The sequence below is a fragment of the Micropterus salmoides genome, unplaced genomic scaffold (genome assembly GCF_014851395.1).
Source record: "Micropterus salmoides isolate LMB-PRFRI ecotype aquatic unplaced genomic scaffold, ASM1485139v1 Ms_hic_scaffold_12, whole genome shotgun sequence".
Lineage (NCBI taxonomy): Eukaryota > Metazoa > Chordata > Actinopteri > Centrarchiformes > Centrarchidae > Micropterus > Micropterus salmoides.
Window position 1 is genome coordinate 10,333,986 of NW_024040263.1, and position 20,757 is coordinate 10,354,742.

General features: G+C 41.0%; 2 protein-coding genes across 2 annotated transcripts; both read left to right on the forward strand.

Annotated features, from left to right (window-relative positions):
• Positions 1 to 454: 454 nt before the first annotated feature.
• On the forward strand, positions 455 to 7,046 carry mogs (mannosyl-oligosaccharide glucosidase). The gene is made up of 5 exons (XM_038713291.1): positions 455 to 539; positions 1,904 to 2,267; positions 3,112 to 3,335; positions 3,456 to 3,649; positions 4,896 to 7,046. Exons 2-5 carry the CDS (start codon positions 1,919 to 1,921, stop codon positions 6,664 to 6,666), a joined length of 2,538 nt encoding a protein of 845 aa, XP_038569219.1. The 5' UTR covers positions 455 to 539; positions 1,904 to 1,918; the 3' UTR covers positions 6,667 to 7,046.
• A 9,521-nt stretch (positions 7,047 to 16,567) lies between these two features.
• On the forward strand, positions 16,568 to 20,423 carry LOC119898951 (early growth response protein 1-B). The gene is made up of 2 exons (XM_038713292.1): positions 16,568 to 16,925; positions 17,175 to 20,423. The coding sequence occupies exons 1-2, from the start codon at positions 16,769 to 16,771 to the stop codon at positions 18,503 to 18,505; spliced, it is 1,488 nt and encodes a 495-aa protein (XP_038569220.1). The 5' UTR covers positions 16,568 to 16,768; the 3' UTR covers positions 18,506 to 20,423.
• Positions 20,424 to 20,757: the final 334 nt, after the last annotated feature.

The window sequence follows — 20,757 nt, forward strand, 5'->3', positions numbered from 1 at the left end:
TTTATTTTTTTTCCCTCCCCCAAGGCTCTGGCTCATGAGCCCATTTACAATACATCAAATATGTCTGGCTATGTGTCTTCATAGCACAGCTTTATTATGCCTACAGTGTAAATAAGTTGTTGAGGGAAACTATGTTAAATGGCTCTTACTTGGAAATTGATGGTGTAATTCACAGGACATTCATGCATGCAGCTGTCCACTGTGGAATAGAGGTTATATTGTCATAACAATGTTTTGTATTCCTACAGTCATGTTTGTACTGTTCACAACACACTCCCGTACACAAGAAGTTAACATTATATATTTCAATAAAATTGCATATTTCCCCTCTACGATGACACATATGCTTTTTATTTTTTATTTAAATTCATGTCATTAGTATATGTGTGCCGTTTAGTAGTATGATGAGCGAGGTAAACGATGACGTCACAGATACACTAGGGAGCGGAGTACACGTCAGTACAAACGAGTAGTAACAAGGAAGTGGCTAGTAAGCTAGCAACGGATAATGAGCAGCTGAGACCCTGGTATTTTGACAGGTCGGTAACCATTTGCTCAATGAATATTAAGCTCTAAGTTCTAACTGACTCCGTATTTTATAAGCTGCCGATCAATAAAAGCCATATTTTATCGCGGCTGCCGGTCATGTTTCGCTTAAACTGACGTTAGCATTACGATACTACTAGCGAGTAGCGTGCTGTCTGCAGGCAGCGCGTACGGGCGAGTCTCCAGCTGAATGTCTTGTGGGTTGAAACCATAACGTTAGGTTAAAACATGTGTCGGTGGTCACTTGCTGAATTAGAGACACTTTGTGTAGAAGCCGAGTTTAATTTATAAAGCGGTCGGCGCCGTAAAACGACTTTCCTGCCATCATACAACCTGGAAGCTAACGTTAACTTAGACCGCCTTTTTTAGCCTGAGATGACGTGAAGTAATCGTTACGTTACAGAAGGCTCCTAAGGACAATTTCTGTCTGAGATGTTAACTTACTGTAATTATGGCCAGATTCTCTACTGTGTATATACTCTAGTAATAATAGTATTGGCTGCTGCTTTGGTTAATGGAGAAATAAACTCCTTTGTGAGTGTAACGTTATATACACAATGTTAGCTAAAACTAACGTTAATGCTTTTTAATAATAAAGCAGTGCTGCAAGAAATCCTACCATAATGAAAGTTATAATGTTCAGATTTTGCTGAAACTGTTTTGGAGAGGCGTTGATTCCATCCCATGGTCATTTTGCAGTCTGTAGTTTGTGTTGTGGTTCCACTGGGAGGTGTTTCTTATATTTTGTCCACTCCATTTATGTCATTTATGATGGACTAAATATTCAGATATATTCTCAGTAAATTGCAATACAGTTGAACTGCAACACGCAGACACACAGACTGACTCCAAAATAACCGTTAAGGTGAGTCAACACCTTTCAACAAAAACTACATGCACTAGTTTGGCCTAATAAATTGGCAGCTACATGTACATTTCAACTGAGTAGTGTATGCAAGACAACCAATAAGCAAGTGACAAGTTTTCATACAAATGATTGCAAGAATCTTAACAAAACATCAGTTAATAAAGCTTTAAAATTTCTATGGGAATGAAATGAGAGCTGTTTGCAGTTCAGTCAATTCACTTGAACTGAAGGTTACTGTGTACGTATGGGATAGCTAGGGTTAAATAATGATTGGCTCCTACACTGTAGTTACAAGATTTTAATGACTTGTAAATTTATACTGTATGTTGTTGTACACTTGCATGCACAGAACAGGTGCAGATTTATAAAATGGTTGGTTGATAAGTACAGAAGAAAGCACTGAAACAGACATTCAGTTTCCTTGATATTAACACAGAATTAGACTGTAAATCAACATTTTGTCCTCCCTCCTCCTCCTCTTTTCTCCAGCTTCAGAAGGGTAGGATGGGCAGGCAGAGGAAGAGGGTGGTGACTGGTGAAGCTGCTCCCCCTCCAAGGAAAGATGAGAAGCCTGCTGCATTTCACCGCAAAGAAAAGAAAAAGAAAGTTGATATTGGCAAAGTCTTTATCAACATCTCCATTGGCCTTTGCATATTCAGCCTGGTTTGGTTTTTCTATGCCCTCTACATGCGGTCCAGCCTTGCCAAACGGGTGGTGACCCTACATCCGTCACCTCCTGTCCTGGATGCCAATAGTAGCAGTGCCAAGGTTTCCCCGGAGAGGTTCTGGGGCTCATACAGGCCTCAGGTATATTTTGGCATGAAAACCAGGAGTCCCAGGTCAATTGTGACAGGTAGGCAGACACCTCCAGAGTCAAGCTGAAGCTGCTATATAAATTTGTTACAGAACAGTTAAAGGGAAAAATCCAAACCACAGTACACTATATGACTGTGTCCTTGATATACAGTAGTTAATATGGTAATGTGTCCATATTTTGTTGTTGGCTATGATGACAAAGTAGGTTGAGGAGCAGTGTTCACTCAGATTAACACTATTGTGTTTAAAATAATAAAACTATAAAAAATATTTATTTTCCCTCTTCCATCCCTCTGACTCTATGCAATACACAGTTTTATTTCAAATTCTAGTAGAGGTTCTAAAATTTCTAAAGATACAAAATATATCAGGCTAGATTTGGAGAAAACGTATATACATTTCCATTTTATGGAATAGCGGCGCCATAAAAAAACATTGAGTCATAGGTTAGATTTAGGGTGAATATATAATATAATATTTAATCTTTTGCGTTGACAAAATATTTTCTTTGTTATATTAATCAAATCTTCAATGTTTACTTGCACAAAATCAGGGACAGGGTGGGAAACAAGCCCAGGCACTTGTCAAATTCAAGTAAATTCTGGCCACAGTTTCTAGGACTATTTACCCTGTCAGCCAATTTGGATGACCAATATTGTTGATTAGTTGACAGCTGAAAGTGGACTACATTTTCCAATATTGTGTAACAGATGATTAAGCACTGCTGTTCTCAAAACACAGTTGGCTGGTAACATGGTGCATGTAGCCAGTGAGTTTGGGGACCTATGTGAAACTAGTTATTATTTTCCAAATAATTCATTTGTGCATCCTTTTGTGCTTCACAACCAATTGTATTTACTTTGATTGTTTTATCTCCCCAGGCATGATGTGGATGCGTCAGTTTTCTGACATGGATGTAAACCTGAGGCACACTTGTGAACAAGGGGATCGTTTGCAAAGCTATGGCTGGCTGATGCATGATGGGATCACCTTTGGCGTCCAGGAAATCCGAGACAACGATTTCACACTCACCACGGAGTTTGTCAAGAGGATGGGAGGGGATCACGGAGGAGATTGGACGTGGAGGATCACTGCCAAACAGCATGTGAATACTCTTTGTTCAGCCTTATGTGCAGCTGTTCCCTCACATCAGCCGAACACATATGTTTTTTAATAACTGTATGCTGCGGATTTAAAAATGTTTTTTTTTTTCTTTACCCACCAGAGCTCTGCCCCTCAAGCTCCAGTCATCTCCTTGATGATTTACGCAGCAGCAGATACACAGGGCTCACTGGAGGCTCACGTTGAGGAGAGAAACCGTCTCGCATCCATCACTGGTTTCTCAGAAGAACTTGGAAACTTCAAGATCACCTTCCGAAAGCCAGTGACCGGGGAATTGTCCAGTGCTAAATATGCCAGGTAAATGCAGGAATACAGGAGTGAATGGACAAGGAAGCTGGAGGGAATCTAGGAATTGCTTACAACAGCTGACCCATAATACTTTAACCAAATAATATTTTAAATGAAAAGAATATAGTTTTATTTTGCAGTTATAACCCAGTTAGTTCAGTTATCAGTCAGTGAGGGTAAACGAGGCATATGTACGTAGATTTACATCCATAGAAAGGTGAGAAGACATCGTCATATAACAGTGATGAACAGTGGCCATTTAAACCGTATATGAGTAAAAAAATCCATGCGTAGCAATGTGTGTGATGAATCACCATATCTTTTATAGTAGAAAAGCATTATTCGAATGATGAAGTTTGAAGTCTGTTGCACCTCTCAAAAGGAAGTCCAACCACTAGATGGCAGCAAAAGCAGGATTTTCAGCCTTTGTTTCATCAATTTGTAAATCCAAAAAAACAAATTAGAACATTTTCTAAATGTTGTGATATATATTATAGCAGGATGTATACTACATATACCATTTGAAAAGCCAAAGAAAAGCAGGCCATAAGGGTTACAGTCTTTTCCTGAAAAGACACAGCTGTCGTTTATTGAAGGTGTTCATCCGCCTTCAGAAAGAACCATCAGTATTTTTTGTATTGAGTGGATCAGGACTGTCTGCTAGCAACACTAACAGAGAGCAAAACGATTTCACAATTTCATGAGGGCCAGAGAGGACCAGCTTAGCAAAATAGAAAGGTACAGTATGCACTGATAGAAATTATGAGAATTGTTTAAATTATGATTTCTTGTGGGAAGATGAATCATGTAGTGTAAGTTTTAGCTTAAAGTTTGATTTTACTGTGACCAGTCGCTTAACCTCTGAGGCACCAGTACAATACTGCATTTACGTTTATTCATTTAGCTTTCATCCAAAGTGACTTACAATTGCTATATATGTCAGAGGTTACATGCAAGCACCTAGGGGTTAAGTGTCTTGCTCAGGGACTCAATGGTGGATGGGTCACAGTGGGGGATTGAACCCGGGTCTCTCACACCAAAGGCATAGTCTTATCCATTGTGCCATTACCACCCCCTGCAAAGGCTTATACCACGCTCAAGGTTATGCCACAGTAGGCAAAGGCTTCACAAACATTGTTAGTGCAGTTGATATCACTTGTTTGTCTGTGAGTGACTATAAACTACTTTAAAGGTTTTTGTGGCTGCTTTGATTTCATCAATTTTGAAAACAACTAATAGTTTCTTGTCTTTTCAGTTACAACTATCTTCAGACTGTCTCTCCTGGCTTGGAGAAGCTGACTGACATTGTGAAGCACAGTCTGAACCGCAGGTTTGTCTACAGCTCTCCCTCTGGCGAGAAGAGGCATTATATAGCTGTAGACACCTACAAGCCCCCCCCCCACCAAAACCATCAGAAACCCGCTGACACAAGGAAAGACAGCGACTTTGTGGTTCACCAGGTGACCGTCCAGACGCCATTCCAGATTGAAGTTCTGTTTGAGTCTGGGAGCTTCCACAACCGTCCCAACCAACTCGTGGGCCCCGTCATGACTCAGGAGCTGGAGAAGAGGAAAACGGAGTTTGATGCAAAGTTTGAGAAGAATTTTGGGCTTGAGAGCAAAGGTTTTAGCCAAGCACATATTAAGTTTGGCAAGGCAGCGCTCAGCAACATGTTGGGTGGAATGGGTTACTTCTATGGCCAGTCAGTGGTACAGTCAGTGTATAATGAATACCCGCTCCTGTACCCTGAAGGTGCTTTATTCACAGCCGTACCGTCACGCTCTTTCTTTCCCAGAGGATTCCTTTGGGATGAAGGCTTTCACCAGCTGCTGCTGAGCAAGTGGGATCCCCATGTGACAAGGGAGGCGATTGCCCACTGGGTAGACCTGATCAATATGGAGGGCTGGATCCCCCGTGAGCAGATCCTGGGAGACGAGGCTCGCAGTAAAGTCCCAGCTGAGTTTGTAGTTCAGCATAATGAGAATGCCAACCCACCTACCCTTTTCTTAGCTCTTCAGGAACTTATTGAACAGCTCTCTTCAAATCCAGAGAAAGTGGCCTATCAACTGACCTTGCCTTTTCTCCGACGGCTCTTCCCCAGACTGAAAACCTGGTTTGAATGGTACAACACCACACAGACAGGGCCCCTAGCAAACTCTTACCGCTGGCGCGGACGTGACAAGGACACTAATCTTTTCCTTAATCCCAAGACCTTGACTTCTGGGCTAGATGACTACCCTCGGGCCTCACACCCATCAGCAGATGAGCGCCATGTGGATTTACACTGCTGGATGGCCTTGGCCTCAGGCATTATGGCAAGTATAGCCCGGCTTCTAGGTGAGCCCCATCAGGACTATGAACTCTCCCACCAAGTGCTCACAGACAACAACCTGCTGAATGAGCTCCACTGGTCAGAACAACTTCATGCTTTCAGTGACTTTGGCAACCACACCCAGGCTGTGTCCCTGCAGCAGGAGAAGGTGTACGTGCCCCCCGGACAACCTCGTCACCAGTTCCCTGTGGCTCGCCTTGTGCGCTCAGTCCGCCGGGCCCCCAAGCTGCAGTATGTTAATGCTTTGGGTTATGTTAGCTTGTTCCCTTTCTTACTTCACATTCTCACACCGGACTCTCCCAAACTAGAACATATCTTCCGTGACATGAGAGACTCCAATAAGCTGTGGACACCGTACGGCCTGCGTTCACTCTCTAAGGCTGATCCGCTGTATATGAAGCGAAACACAGAACACGATGCACCCTACTGGAGGGGACCGATATGGATTAACATCAACTACTTGGCAGTCAGAGCCCTCCACCACTATAGCAACACAGAAGGACCATACCAAGAGAAGGCAGCTGCTCTTTATGAGGAACTCAGGACTAACATCATCAATAATGTTTATAGACAGTATGTTGAAACAGGGTATATCTGGGAACAGTACAATGACAGCACTGGCAGGGGCCAAGGAAGCCACCCCTTCACTGGCTGGTCATCCCTGACAGTATTAATGATGGCTGAACAGTACTGATACTGTAGATTTCATCTCATCTTTTCTAAGATAATGGCTTTCATTTATCTGGATGTGGTTGAGACAACTACATGATCAGGTGTTAAGATAAAATAATATGTCTTGTCTGGTCGATGAAACTCTACTAGCCACTGAAAAACTGTAATTGCAAGATCCTTCTGAAAAATAGGTATTTATGATCACATTTCACCTTTAATTAAAATAACAGGTTTCACACAGTTGCTCTCTGAAGGGTACCTTCAAGTGTAAGTGCAGCTAACCTGCTGTATGGGGAGCCAAGCACTGTCTAGTGCTTCAGTTATGTGTACTTAAGATGCATTTAGGAAACACTTAATGAACTCAGCCCTCACAACTACAGACACGCACAACTTCATTGCTTTAATATGGAAAATCAAGACAGGTGATTACAGTGTTTTTCTTTAATATGCTGCTTCATCTCTCTGCGTTCATGCTTACACACTTTACGAGTGATGTCGTATATGAAGAACGTCTCAGATTTATCTCAAGTTTCCATCTGGGAAATCGGTGCATAAATGAACAAGTTCTGTATTCACTTGACAAATGCCATTATTCTTGATTGTGCCATTTCTCTTTAATCGTATGTCCTTAGCTCTCTGTCTTAATGGGTGATTTTGATATTTAATTGTTTGATCAAGTCTTTCAGAAAAAGTTCTACAGAGTCTTGCTCAACATTGAAAAATTACTGCTTCTAAAAGCAGCCACATTTTTATATACACAGCCCGTGGTTTGACTGGCAGGGAATTCAACAGTGACTGTGACAATGGTTTTGTTTTGTTAGAAACAATAAACAGTTTAAATAATTTTTGTCATACTGTACTTTTTTGGAAATGTTGGTGTTACTCCACATGATAAATGTCACAGCAGGATGCATGCATGGTTTTTGAATGTGTGCACATTTTATATCTTGGATATAACGTGTAATCTTACATTGGTAAAGTTGCTCTTATTGCCAGTAGATGAAAACCCACCATGACTCCTTTTCTTGTATTTTTCAAATCTTTCCAGTAGTCCCAATAATGCCTAGGAGTGAATATTATCCCCCAAAATACAAATAAGCTCTAAGAGCTGTAATATTTAATGAATATTAGACAGTACAGTGTATTGTCCAGGGTATTTAATTCTCAGTGTACATCCTTAACAGCAGGGATTTGATTGATCTGCTTGCAGTGTTACTAAGTAGCCCAAAATCATACCTTCCTGCAGTTCCAATTATTGTTTATTGACATAAACTGACCCTGTTTTACAAGTAAAGTATTGAAATTACAAGGTCTTTTTCTTCAGCTTCAAGTTAATAACTCTTTAGCAGAGATGTCAGCAAACCTTTGTCAGTCAAAGCAGAAAGTAGCTTCAACAGACTGTGACCTTAAGTACAGCAGCCCCGTCCTCTTTCTTTTGTCAGATGGCACATTTGAAGGCCTCTAGCTGACGTCTGCTTTTTTGCATGGTTTCCATGGAGCGCAGTTGCTGTGAGGGCTAGGTGCTTAATTAGCTAAAATCAAAAGCCGTAGAGAGCACATAGGTGGCGAACTCTTCTTACTTATTGACATATGCTGGCATACATTCACACACAGGGGCAAACGGAGGCAATGTTCTTATTAATGCTTTGACACCAAAAAAAAAAATGGTACAGAGAGCGCTGATACGGGCTCTTAGTCTGTGTGCATGACCACTGGGTTTCAACCTCTATACTTTTATGAATCCTTTGAATGGGCTAGATGTGCAGTTGTATAGTTGAAGGCAGCATGGTGCATTAAGGTTGCGCGGCTAAAAATAGTGCCTCTATCAGTTAGCAGAACAGCAGATAGTCTGTGAAGCCACAGATTGTTAGTTTCACCACATTTATTAGAAGCTACAGCATGTCCCTCAGTTTTTCTTCTCATTAAAATGGTAGATACTGTCTATTAAGAGCAATACAAATAGACACTATAATTAAGTACCTGTGTGCATGTTGAATAAGGTTAAAAAATGAATCTTTTAGCATTTTTTTTTTCAACATTGGGAAATGTTTAGTTGTCTGAATCGTTTGTGAGTTTAGATCTCAAAAAACTAGCGTATGATGTATCAATGCGCAATGATTGCCTTCGGGCTCAGTCGTGGGAGACACAAGCTCATCATTTGACCCCTTGACCTGTTAACGCAAAGCACGGTATCAAGGGATTTGGACACAGATGAGCCATATCCTCTGCCTTTCACTGTTTCTCTCAGAGGAAATGGATTCCTCATCCCTTCAATACGACCACAGTCGAAAATGCATTTATTTCTTTGAAGAGTGCGGACAATCTGTGTGACTAAAGCACTCACTGCGCAATCCATCCCCCTCACCCAAGACCCTTTTTTCACAGTGAGATGGGATAATAGCCAAACAGCATCGGAGCTAACTAATGTGACTGCATAATAAACAGATGAGTCAGGGAGTGTTCATTTGCATATCATCCCAACCATGTCAGAGCGTCTATATAGCGAATATTTTGTGATTGCCGACTAACAATGAATTGTCCGAGGAGTGCAGTGAGCATGGAGTGAACATGGTATCCAAATGGCTGCTACTAAATGTTGAAAGAGAATATTTTTATGCTGGAAATCATGCTACATCTGCAGAGTAATTATAAAGTTGTCTAATAGTTGCTGGAAATATCCCCCTTGTAGCACTGACTTCTGTATTGAATGTAATTACTGGGAATTTATGCTAGAGGGAGCTAATTAATAAGGCATTTGTGAGTGGAAAAGAGGTTTTTGAATACAGCTTAGCTATCATTTTACTTACAATGGAGAGCTACTTAGAATTAAAGCAGTATAAGTGGATAATTATGCTAATGGCTCAATTTGGATTTAAGATATGGTGGCAGGCAGTATTTCTACATGATCACTGCTCCTGCATTGCAGTGGCTCTCACACAGGTTTTCCGTGCGTATGTGGGCTCGTATGTTCATATCATCTCACTGGAGATATTAGACGTTTTTTCCTGAGGCCACAAATGTATGAGTGTGTGCGTACTGACATAACTTTTTTCGCTCCCATACAAATAAACAAGGCCTTTCGGGCAAACTGGCTATGAACTTCTGCTTCTTGTGACGTGTGCTTTTGTTTCCCTGTGCATTCCTCAGGCCTCATTGTGATGAACTGTTTACTGTGTCAATTTCTGTCAGTTTACCGCATGTTAATGTTGTTCGTGGAACTCCGGCTTTGACATCACTGCCCTCCCAGGACCGTGTTAACAGTGTCTGTTCTCCCTGACATCAAAACAGCAAGCCTTCCTTCTTCTCTTTAATTCAGTTGCCATCAGCATCATCGTCCACACTGGCCTAATTGCTGTTTATACTTAATGTTTGTCTGTAAAATACCCTGCAGAATCCAGCATCTCTAGCTCATTGTACCCTGCTTTTGCCCCCCAGAAGCTTGCTGTTGAGCACCAAACTTGCCTCAGCCAACATAGGTCTATGTATGTTATGTAAGGCCCACTATAAATAGGTTCACCCGGGATCTTTTGTCTTTACCTGATTCGCTCTTAGCCCAACAGTTTTTATTTCTGGAGAGAGCTGTGGAAGCTAGTGCAATGTAGAGCTGGCCGTTTCCATAGTTACTTTTGTTAGCTGCAAGCTCTTAACATTCTTCATCTGTTTCCTCACGTCTGCTGTTAGCTATTTGTTGGAATCTGTTTGCATTGCATGCCCCTATATTGACTGTTATGTCCATCAAAAAAGCAGTGATAGAAACAATGTTTCCTAATGATTAACATTTATATCTGTTCATACACCTTGTGGTGTCAATGGATTGGTCAGAAGTACATGCAATTAGTCCCATGTTGCAGGATAATGATTTCGTGCAGTAGATGTTATTGAGCTTCAGTTTAAGGGAATTGCTGGCGTATGTGGTGAAGCAAAAAAATTGCATTTAGTGTGAAATTACATATTTATTGCACTCTATTTATTGTTATCAACATACTATCAGTTATCTGGGAGTGAAGGCATTCTTTAGTTCGATTCAAACATTTTTGAATCAGTGAAGTCAAGAAAATAGGAAAATACACTGTTCTATTTCATGGTTTTCTCTTGAAAATGTCCATGCAGTTAGGTAACAGCAGGTACAGTATCTGGATCAGGCCCAAGAATTGGACTGTCAGAGTGCTGCGAGCATGGATCCAGCAGAGAAGAGGGCAAGGTGGGAGCCATGTGAGTGCAATGCGTGTGGAGGAGTCTGGGGGCATGGTTAAAGAAACACAGGGGCATTCCGCAATCACGATTGGAGAGCTGAATATGATTCTCACCCATCCTTGTTGTAGAACCAAAGAGTACAGGCAGCTGGGGACCAAAGTGGGCGAGTGCGAAAGTATTTTTGGATCGCACGGGAAACCTGCCACACCAACAGCAGCAGCAGCATCGGGGCCTGGTACCGGGCTTCCCTAACCCACTCCCACTCTCAGAGGAAGAGCAGGAGAGAGATGTTCCTTCAAAAGAAGAACCACGCTTCCGCTGCTTTTATTTTTCTTATTTGTGCTATTTTTCTATCAATTGTCCAATGTTTGAATGATGATGCAGTATATATATAACTATGCAGAGCCCGACATGACAGAGTGAGAGAGAGAAAGAGAAAGAGAGGGAGAGAAAATAACGAACTTGGCAGCTGAGGCGAGTATCTTGTATTTATAGAAAGTCGTGTTTCCGGCAGAGGTTTCTGTGGTTTTAGCACTCCCAATCCATTTTTGCGGTGTCTTACAGGCCCTATTGTATCCAGGTTTAGATTGAAGATGTTCCCTCATCTAACGCCTTGGGGGGAGATTTGTCTGTGAGACATGTCAGAATGTGATTTGGGGGAGGTAGATGAATTTCTCCAGCTGTTGTGCAACCCTGGCTTTTGTAGGATTGCTCCATGAAATCTGCCTTACATCCACAAACTTAAAAAGGCATTAGTCAAAAGTACAACACAGCACTTGAGGCTGAATGTAAATGTGTGTACTGTATGCATTTCATGACTATATGGATGCAGGCAAAGCTGTTGCCTACCTTTTTTTCTCTGGCTTTTTGCATTTGTCTTGTCGATCCAGTACAGTTTTTCCTGTATAACCTCTCCGGATCATGCTAGGTTTTAAGTGCTTTTTTATATCAAACAGCAATGGCAGCCTCTGCATCTCAGTGGATTTCCTGGTATGGATCAGGTTCTTCTATTATTTACTCTCAAACAGTGTGGGTTGCATAGTTGGTTGACAGAATGCCAAGGCATTGAGACTTTGAGGAGCTACTGTACATCAAGTGAGATATATTCCATTTTGAAGTAAAACTTGTAAGTCAGAATGGTTGTCTTTAATGCTGTCAAGTAGTAATTAAATTCACTTAAACTTTTTTGGTCTTCAGTTAGTCTGGGTTTAAAATGGTTATTGTCGATGAAGGACTGAGAAATATATATATATATATTTCTCAGTCCTTATATATATATATATAGATGGATATATAGATGGATCATTTCAGTATATATATATGTATATATGATGATAAGAATAATCAATGATAACAGTGATGCTGGTCTCTGTCCAGTTGAAAATCTCAATTCTAAAACTATCATGGACAGAACCCAAATTAGATGTAATATGATCCATTTATGGGCCTTTAGTTTTTATCAATAGCTTGACTGCTGCACAGTTTAGCAAAATCAACAACATGCCACAGCTTGTAGATTTTGTCTAAAACAATGTGTTGTAAAAGCTAATGTTTTATATGTTGTCTGTGAATATGTTTCATAAATGCTCAATACAGAGAGAGACAACTGTGTTTGGCCATATTACTGGATTAGATGAGTTTAGGGTTGTCAGAAGAATAATATTAAAAGTTAAAATAAGAAACTATAGAACAGACATTACTGTCCACCCCATCCTTCATCTTGCAGGCAGTGATCTCAGAGGGCAGTCACTCCTCACTGCCTCTTCAACTCTATCAGGCACCCACCTGCAAGCACAACTCCCACGCCCTGTCCAGGAGAGAACCTGAAAATAGCCAGGGGGTTACATGTACAGGATGAAGAGAAGTATTTACCTTTCCCTGGGGCACAACACTTTCACTTCACTTCTGAAAGCAATATTTGCCATTACACACACAATCGATGAAGCTGGAGTAATGTCATCAACAATTTAATCAACAGAGACTGAACATTGTTCTGTTTGAGCATGTAGAGACAAAACTATTGTACTGTGCAAAATACTGTTGTTTTATGTAAGATGAGCTGTATTTTTGCTGAACAGGAGCATTTTTAGCCATGCTAGCAGCGTGACTCTAGGGATGGCAATGTCAGTGTGTCAGTTGGTTGTTCCACCACTTTGATCAGTCTGGACTGGGATATTGGTTTGGCCTTATATCTTGACAACTGTCAGGTCAACATTTCACTTTGTCCAGTACTAATGACATTCCCATCAACTGTACTTACCAAATGTTTGCATGCTAATATGCTAAACTCCGTGGTATAAATAAGGTATAAACATTATACCTGCTTAACATTAGCAGGTCAGTGTGAGCATGTCAGGATGCTGATGCTAACATTTAGCTTCACAGTTCCACTAGAATGGCTGTAGACTCTTGATCTTTTTAAATATGCATTAATATGTATATGCATTAAATTCGTAGTAGTGCCATATGCACATGGGCAATTTATTTGGAAGTTCCTATTAGGATTCTGGTAGCACTCTGTTAATAAAATACCTAAGTAATATAATATGTAGCTAGAAATATGGATTTAATTTGTTACCTTACGTAGACAGACAATTTTATTCTTTTGCTGAATTTTAAAAAACAAACACAGAACCTATTTTAGGTCAAGACTATATTTAAGCATGTTCCACTTGTGCTTTACTGAAATGATCCATTCAGTAGAAGTGCCAGGATATCTTTTCATTAAAGCAATGTTTCATCTTCTTTCCATAGCCAGTACTTTGAACTCTTCTGAAGTCAATATTCTTGTTAAAACATGGAAGCATTGTGTTGCTCTATTTTCTTTCTCAACCTACCACACCGTTCCCTAAGAAACAGGCGCATTTTGTCTCACAGTGCTAAGATGCAAGGGAATAAAGCAAAGGCTTTCATTTAACTTTCACAGGTATGCAGTTACCCCTGCGCTATAATGTCAGTAAGTGCTAACATTACATAAATCCATTACTTAGTCCCCGTGCTGTGGCATTTTATGGAGGAGAGAGGTTAGCCACACTGCAGTTATCATAACAGCATCCCGTGATCTGAACTCTGTGTGATCAGATTGGTTTTAATAGACTCTGGATTACTTGGAGGCAGTTCCTCAAAGCTAAACATCTCTGTGCCTAGAATTAGAGTGCACATCTAAGGTGAAAACGATTTGTTCAGGAGAATGTCACTGCTGCAACGAAAGAGCTTATACGCTATTATCATACACTACCTTAAAAAGATGACAGGGCAGCGACTCCGAGATCCTTTGATACATTTTCCACCGTTCAGTATTGAAGGAGATAACATAAATCCGAGCAGTCTAGTATAAGCAGGCTGTGTATTATGTCTAATAGTCTTGTTGCATTTGAGCTGCACTAGACACAATATATTTTATTCCATGTTGCCCACAAGCTTTCTTATCTTCAGTTAAATTTGTCCATAACAGAGCACACTTGGATACAATTGGAATAACCTGAGCCCTGAGCTCACAGGAGCCCATTCATTGCAGTAAAAGAAAAATCCTGTGGTTATTGGTAAAATGCAGTATTTAATGGTGTGAAGGTATGATTTTCTGATATAACCTTGGTCCACTTATCTTATACAGCAGTGGTTTCAAACATTCTTGCTTGTGTCCAGCCATGTGAACTTGTGACCCCTTGTCACAGGTTGTTGTCAATAAAGGCCTCACAAAGGGTCACAAGATTGTTGTGGTAAGACATTTTCAAAAGCAACATTTTACCAAAAGAAAATCGTGTATATATTTTTTAAAATATTCTTTTCTTAGACATCTTTCTCATTAACAGTATTTCGAAACTGTTTTACCCCAACAATCTTGTGACTCTTTGTGAGGGTACCAAAAAATAGTAAAGTAAAACTACTCCTGTCAGTGTTATTCATCTAAGCAGCACTTTAATGTTGTAGTTGGTCAAGTTGGAGCTAATTTAACAGCTTTATATAGGTTTAAAACTATAACGATCCTGCATATTATACAAGCTGATCAAATCTGAGTGCAAAATTAAATATTTACTGAAGCTGTCAAATAAATGTAGTAAAATGTACAATATTGCCCTCTGAAATGTAGTGGAATAGAAGCAACAAGTGGCAAAAAAGTGTACATCACCACTAAAATGTAGATTTTAGGGGCGATGTCTGTGGCTTGAATCTTTATTACAAAGGAATAAAACATATTGGACTCATATCATCCGATAAATGTGTTGATTGCCTTTGCATATTGCTAGTTATAGTATAATAATATACTGCTTAAACCTCTGCTCATTGTAGCCTATCAGGAGGATCATTACGATTCTGTTGATGACTTTTACTGTAGAAAGAATTGCACCATATAATAAATGCAAAATCATTGTGATAGTAGTGACTTAGAATTCCCCATAGTCCTTTGGGGTGATATGCAAAAACAATTTGCCATTCCCACGAATAAAGAACCACAGGATCCATTGAGTGTACAGTGAAAAGTAAAGTGTGTGCTGCTGGTCCATGTGTGATCACATGGCTGAATGCCGCACCGTCGCTATCCATGGTCCTGAACCTCCAACCGGTGCCAGAGGTCTGCTGCAGACTGCAACGACTATGAAAGAGTATCGACTTTTTGTAATAGGAAGTGTGACCACGGAGGGCACCCAGCAACAGATAAACAGAAAAAATGCTTTGGGGGTTGAAATGTCATGTGAACAGTTGGGTTCAACCACTGAACACCTCAGGGGTGTTATTGACTCCCTTCAATGCTTTTAAAGGCCAAGGGTTCGTTTAGACTGGGCTTTGCAGTTATTCGCCCTGATGGTGTAAGCGACCGCAATTTCCAGGGACCACACGAGAGGCTGTGGATTTGTGAAAGTAAATCTAAGCAGTTGACTGCCGGGAGGAGTTGTTCATCTGAACTGCTAGAAAACATCTAGGCCATGCAGTCTGGCGTAGAAATGAGTTAAACTCACTGCTGGTTCTTCTATTTTTATATTCTTATATTAGAATAAAGCTAACTAGTGTTTATTTATATTCAAATACTGTATAAATTATACAGTAGGCCTGCATGCATGTATGGTAAGCTATATCCTGAAATATGTTAAAATTACACTAGTCCTATCTGTACAATTGCATTTTCCCTCTTAAACATAAAACATATTTAATTTCTAATTTCCCTACTTCAGCACTGTAGTACTTAAGACTCCCTAAGAGTATGTCTGTCACATGGAAAAACTGGAATATCCCACCAGTGAATGTCAGTTAAACAGCGCGGGTGTCCTCTTTTCTACCATGTGTTATCGCTTATACCCTGAGAGGATGGTCAAAACTAATCGGCGGATGGTGGAGGTACCGTCGCTGTTTGAGAAATATTACCTCCAGTGTGTGCTGGAGGGTGATACCACAACAGTATTTTAAGTCTGGCTTTGCTTTAATTGTATTTTAATTGAACTGATAAATCGTTACTGTGGAAAGAAATGCCATCATTACAACATTTTACCACCAACACTGGTCGCCACTTGTTGCAACGTCAGACTCCATCTCTCCAGTATGGGAGGAGGGAGGATTAGAAAGAGAAGGGGGGTGGGGACTCCGTCACATCCTCTGTCCATATATGGGCATGAAGTTTACACGCAGCGGGGAATCCTCTCACTGGAGCTGATGAATGGGGAGGAGGGCCGAGGGAGCTGCCAAAGTGTATATAAGGAGAGAGAGGGGAAGTCGCTGATGTGAAATCCACGGCAAGCAAATACCTACCGAGGAGCGGAGACGAAAAGGAATACCTTTAATTGCTTTTTACACCTTTTGACACAGACGTCTTTGGATCATTTGTTGAAAACCATCAAAAGGGGGGTTGAAAGAAAACAGTCATCTGCATAATTTGTTTTACAGTTTTCCCCTTTTACCTTTTTCCCTGGGAGAGACGGACTTCTAAGTGCATCATTATGTTGAACAATATGGATTTGAATGCGAAAGATTCTTTTTACCCTCAGTTTGAGAATTGCAGCAGTTCTTCCCTGGGAATGGAAAACAGCGTGCGGAAGGACAACCAGGAGGTGTACGTCGATGCAGAGCGGGGGGTACCTGCCCAGTTCGGCCACGGTGAGTTCGCATCTTTGCACAGTCGATTAAAATGTGCATGCATGAGAATTTAAATGTGTTAAATGTGAGCACCACAGAGAAATAGATAACTCCAAACGTGCAGTCGTGTATATCGAGGTATCTTATCAAGGCATTCCTGTGCCAAAATACGCATGTGTTTATGTAACGCTGTTTTTCCTCCTCGTTTATTTTGCACTTATTCTCAAAACACTCGCGGTGACAAAGTTTTCTCTTATTCTAATTTAACAGAAGGAGCCCCTGCAACCCTCAAAACCGAAGCTTCCAACTCGGAATTTGCTTTTAACCCATGCGAGTGCCCAAAAGACACCTACACCCCCTCCTCGCTCGCCTACTCTGGCAGTTTCTATGTTGAGGCATCTCAGGGAGCGCCGTGCAGCACCGAAACACTTCTCAATATGATCACTGAGATCGTGGGCATATCTACACTGCCACTTTCAGAAGTGCAACAGAGCGGCAGCAGTCGAGGAACTTATCCATCGCCTGCGCCGATGGACAGCAGCAATGGCAATTTTGGAGACCCCGGCGTCAAAAGGCAATCCTACACCTGCTCCGGACCTTCCCCCCCTGTATACTCTCCAGACGAGACGTGCCCGAGGTATGCTGATGATCAGGCTGGCAGCCAGGCCCAAGACCCGTCCACTTCCCAGCTAAGCTTCGGCTCTTCCCGAGCCCCGAACCAGAAGAAGGGTGAACCAAAGTCAGAGGCCGCTTCCTTCCCTGTTGTGGTCAAGAATGAGTTTGAAAGCAGCTGCTATGAGTGGGGGGCATTTAATAAATCTGACTGTTTGGAGTCGAGTTTCCAGACAGAAACCTTCCCCATGTCAAGTGATTTCCCCCCTGACCAGCAAATGGATGTTAAGGAACTTTTAGACACGTTTCCCCCAATCTGTCCCAACCCAGAGATGGAGTTTAAAGTGGAGGGAGGTATCAAACAGGAACCGTGTTTCTCTGACACTTGTTCTCAGAGCTACTCCAGCCCCCTGTACAATAATTACCTCCCACCACCTCCGATGGGCCTCTCCTCTAACCTGAAACCCTTCCCCGAACCTCCACAGTCATCCAATCAGTGTGATTCTTTATACACGTCACCAGCTTTACCGAGCACCATAGACTCCATCCTGTACTCTTCCTTGTTGCCAGATTCTTTTGCCCAAAGTTACACCACCCGTGCGACGAAGCCCCCAAGGGCCAGAAAGAGCCCCGCCGCCTCTCACGGCCCAGCCAAAGAGAAACCCTTCGCCTGCCCCATGGAGAGCTGCGACCGGCGTTTCTCTCGCTCGGATGAGCTCAACCGGCACATCCGCATCCACACGGGCCACAAACCTTTCCAGTGCCGCATCTGTTTGCGCAGTTTCAGCCGTAGCGATCACCTTACCACCCACACCAGGACTCACACCGGGGAGAAGCCGTTTTCCTGCGATGTCTGCGGCAAACGGTTCGCCCGGAGCGACGAGAGGAAACGGCACGGACGCGTACACCTGAAACAGAAGGAGAAAATGGAAATAAAGCCACAGGTGACCACCGGCGCATGGCCATTCACTCTTCCCGAGGGAATTTGAAGGCAAGGCTTTGCCCACACATACAATATTAGGATCTTTCCGTCTTGGAAGATAAGCCAGCTGACTACAAGTTGATGTCTGAGTTGGGTTGACTGTAAGCCAATGCCTGACGCAAGAGGTTTTGCGAATATTACAATTTTTAGGAGCAGAAAGGGATAAAGAGGTCTGCTTCGGCCTTATTGCCTGCTGCTGATGCTGCTGACTTTATGCAAAGATGCATAAGTTGTAAAAGTCGGTAAACAGATCAACAGTGACTTGTTGCTGTTACTGTCAGTAGAGCCAAACCTCTCTGCTGCGGCATTGCATGACTGCTGTTCAGCACCTCTTCATCTGGACAGCTCCAACCTCCATCGCCTCCAAGCCTGGATGGATTGCACTTACAGATTATTAATATCTCCATTTAAGATTCTTATTTTCTGCTTTTAGCATTCTTAGAGCAATGGTTTGGACTATGTTTCTTAAAATGCATGTTTATGTCAGTGTTTCTTTCCTTTAACTGGAATATCAACCACTGTCAAGGTACTCCTTCACTCCATAGTGAGGGTTATTGACATGAATGTAGGCTAACACATTTATGGCTTTGACCATAAATGTGTCCATCTTTGATCAAATTTAGTGTTTGTTTAACTTCTTATCATTTGGTTGTCAGTGTTTATTTGTCATTGATCTTTGTATTGTGTTACAATTGTTTGGATTATTACAATTGTGAAAGATATATCATAAATGGGAAATAAATATATTTGTATTACTGTACTTCTTTGTATTTTTATAGCTAACTGTATATTTTACATTAATCACAATTGAACGTCATTTATCAAGGTGAAATGTATTCTAAATCATTAATAATGTCTTGGTTTTTGAGGGCTATTGTTTAGTAACACAATATTTTAAATGTTACAATTTGATATCAGAAACATTTTCGCACTTCATCCCATTGTTGGTATGATTAGAGTTATTTATTTGAACAGCTGATCTACATTTAAAAGGGACCAGTATGTTAACTAGTTGTGGTACGGCTTTTCAACAAAAATGATTTTATGGTATGTACAGAAGTATGTTTAATCAAGCTAGACATGACTAGCAAATCATATAAACATTGCTTTTGAGTAATCAGGTAGCACACATTGCTGCGAGTTTCTGTGGACTTTACCTTGGTGATGAAAGGGTTTTGACTTCTGGTATCTTTTGCTGGAGATACTGTATGCTGAAATGTTCACTTTAGCAAAAAACAAAAAAACAAACAAAAAAAACCCATCACCAACCAAACAATGTTGAGAGTTTGGTGAAATTGTCACCAACCGGGTTCTGCAAAAAAGTTATTTAACTCGCCTTAAGTTATATTAACTGTTCAAGTAAAGATTTTGTACATATACAGTTTCTACAATACTTTAAATTAATATTGATGTTGTTATTTTTATGAAAAGTTTATGAACAAAATAAACATTTTCTGGAAGCAGCAAGTTTCTTGTGCATGGTTTAGACTGATCACAGTGACTATTTTCTCCTTCTTACTCTGCCCAAACTGTTTCATACAGTGTTGGGACCACCCATCAGAGCATTCAGATGAGTGTATGTCTTCTTAAAATATACATTATAACAGCACCACGTTGTAGCCCTAGCATAAGACATCACAGTTCTGCCCTGTGACTCACAAAGCTTTTGACACAAATACTCTAAAGTGAATACACTGTTACTCAGCGCCGTGATTCTGAATCCCCCGGACTTCAGAGATTGATTTTCTCATATTGTAAATGTAGAGAGGAACATCATGGACACTGTGGTAATCTCTACGGGAAACCTGTTACACAGGACATTTTCTTGCCATGTCAATGACATGATCTGATGCTCTCAGTTCATTCATTCCTTTGTTCATTCACTCATCCATTTTTGCAATAAAAGAATATTAATTTCCACTCTATTGCTGAAGTCGATTATGGTCTATTATCATGTATTTTTCCTCTCAAAGAATGGTGGTACTGAAGTCTCCTCTTGTCAAAACTGCCTGTGCATTCCTGTAAATGCAGTAAATGGTCTCTGTGGCTGTAAAAATAGAGATAAAGAAAAACAATGGTGCAAGCTACTGCTTTTTTTGTAATAGGGGGGGCATTTTTTTCAAAGCAGTATCAAGAACAGAATACCACTGCATTTCCATGTGGAGTGGTACAATTCCCAACACTTTGAGCATAGTACAAGTAATGTCTAAGGTAAGCAAATGCGACTTGTTTAAGGTGCAAAGTGTGCATGGTAGAGAT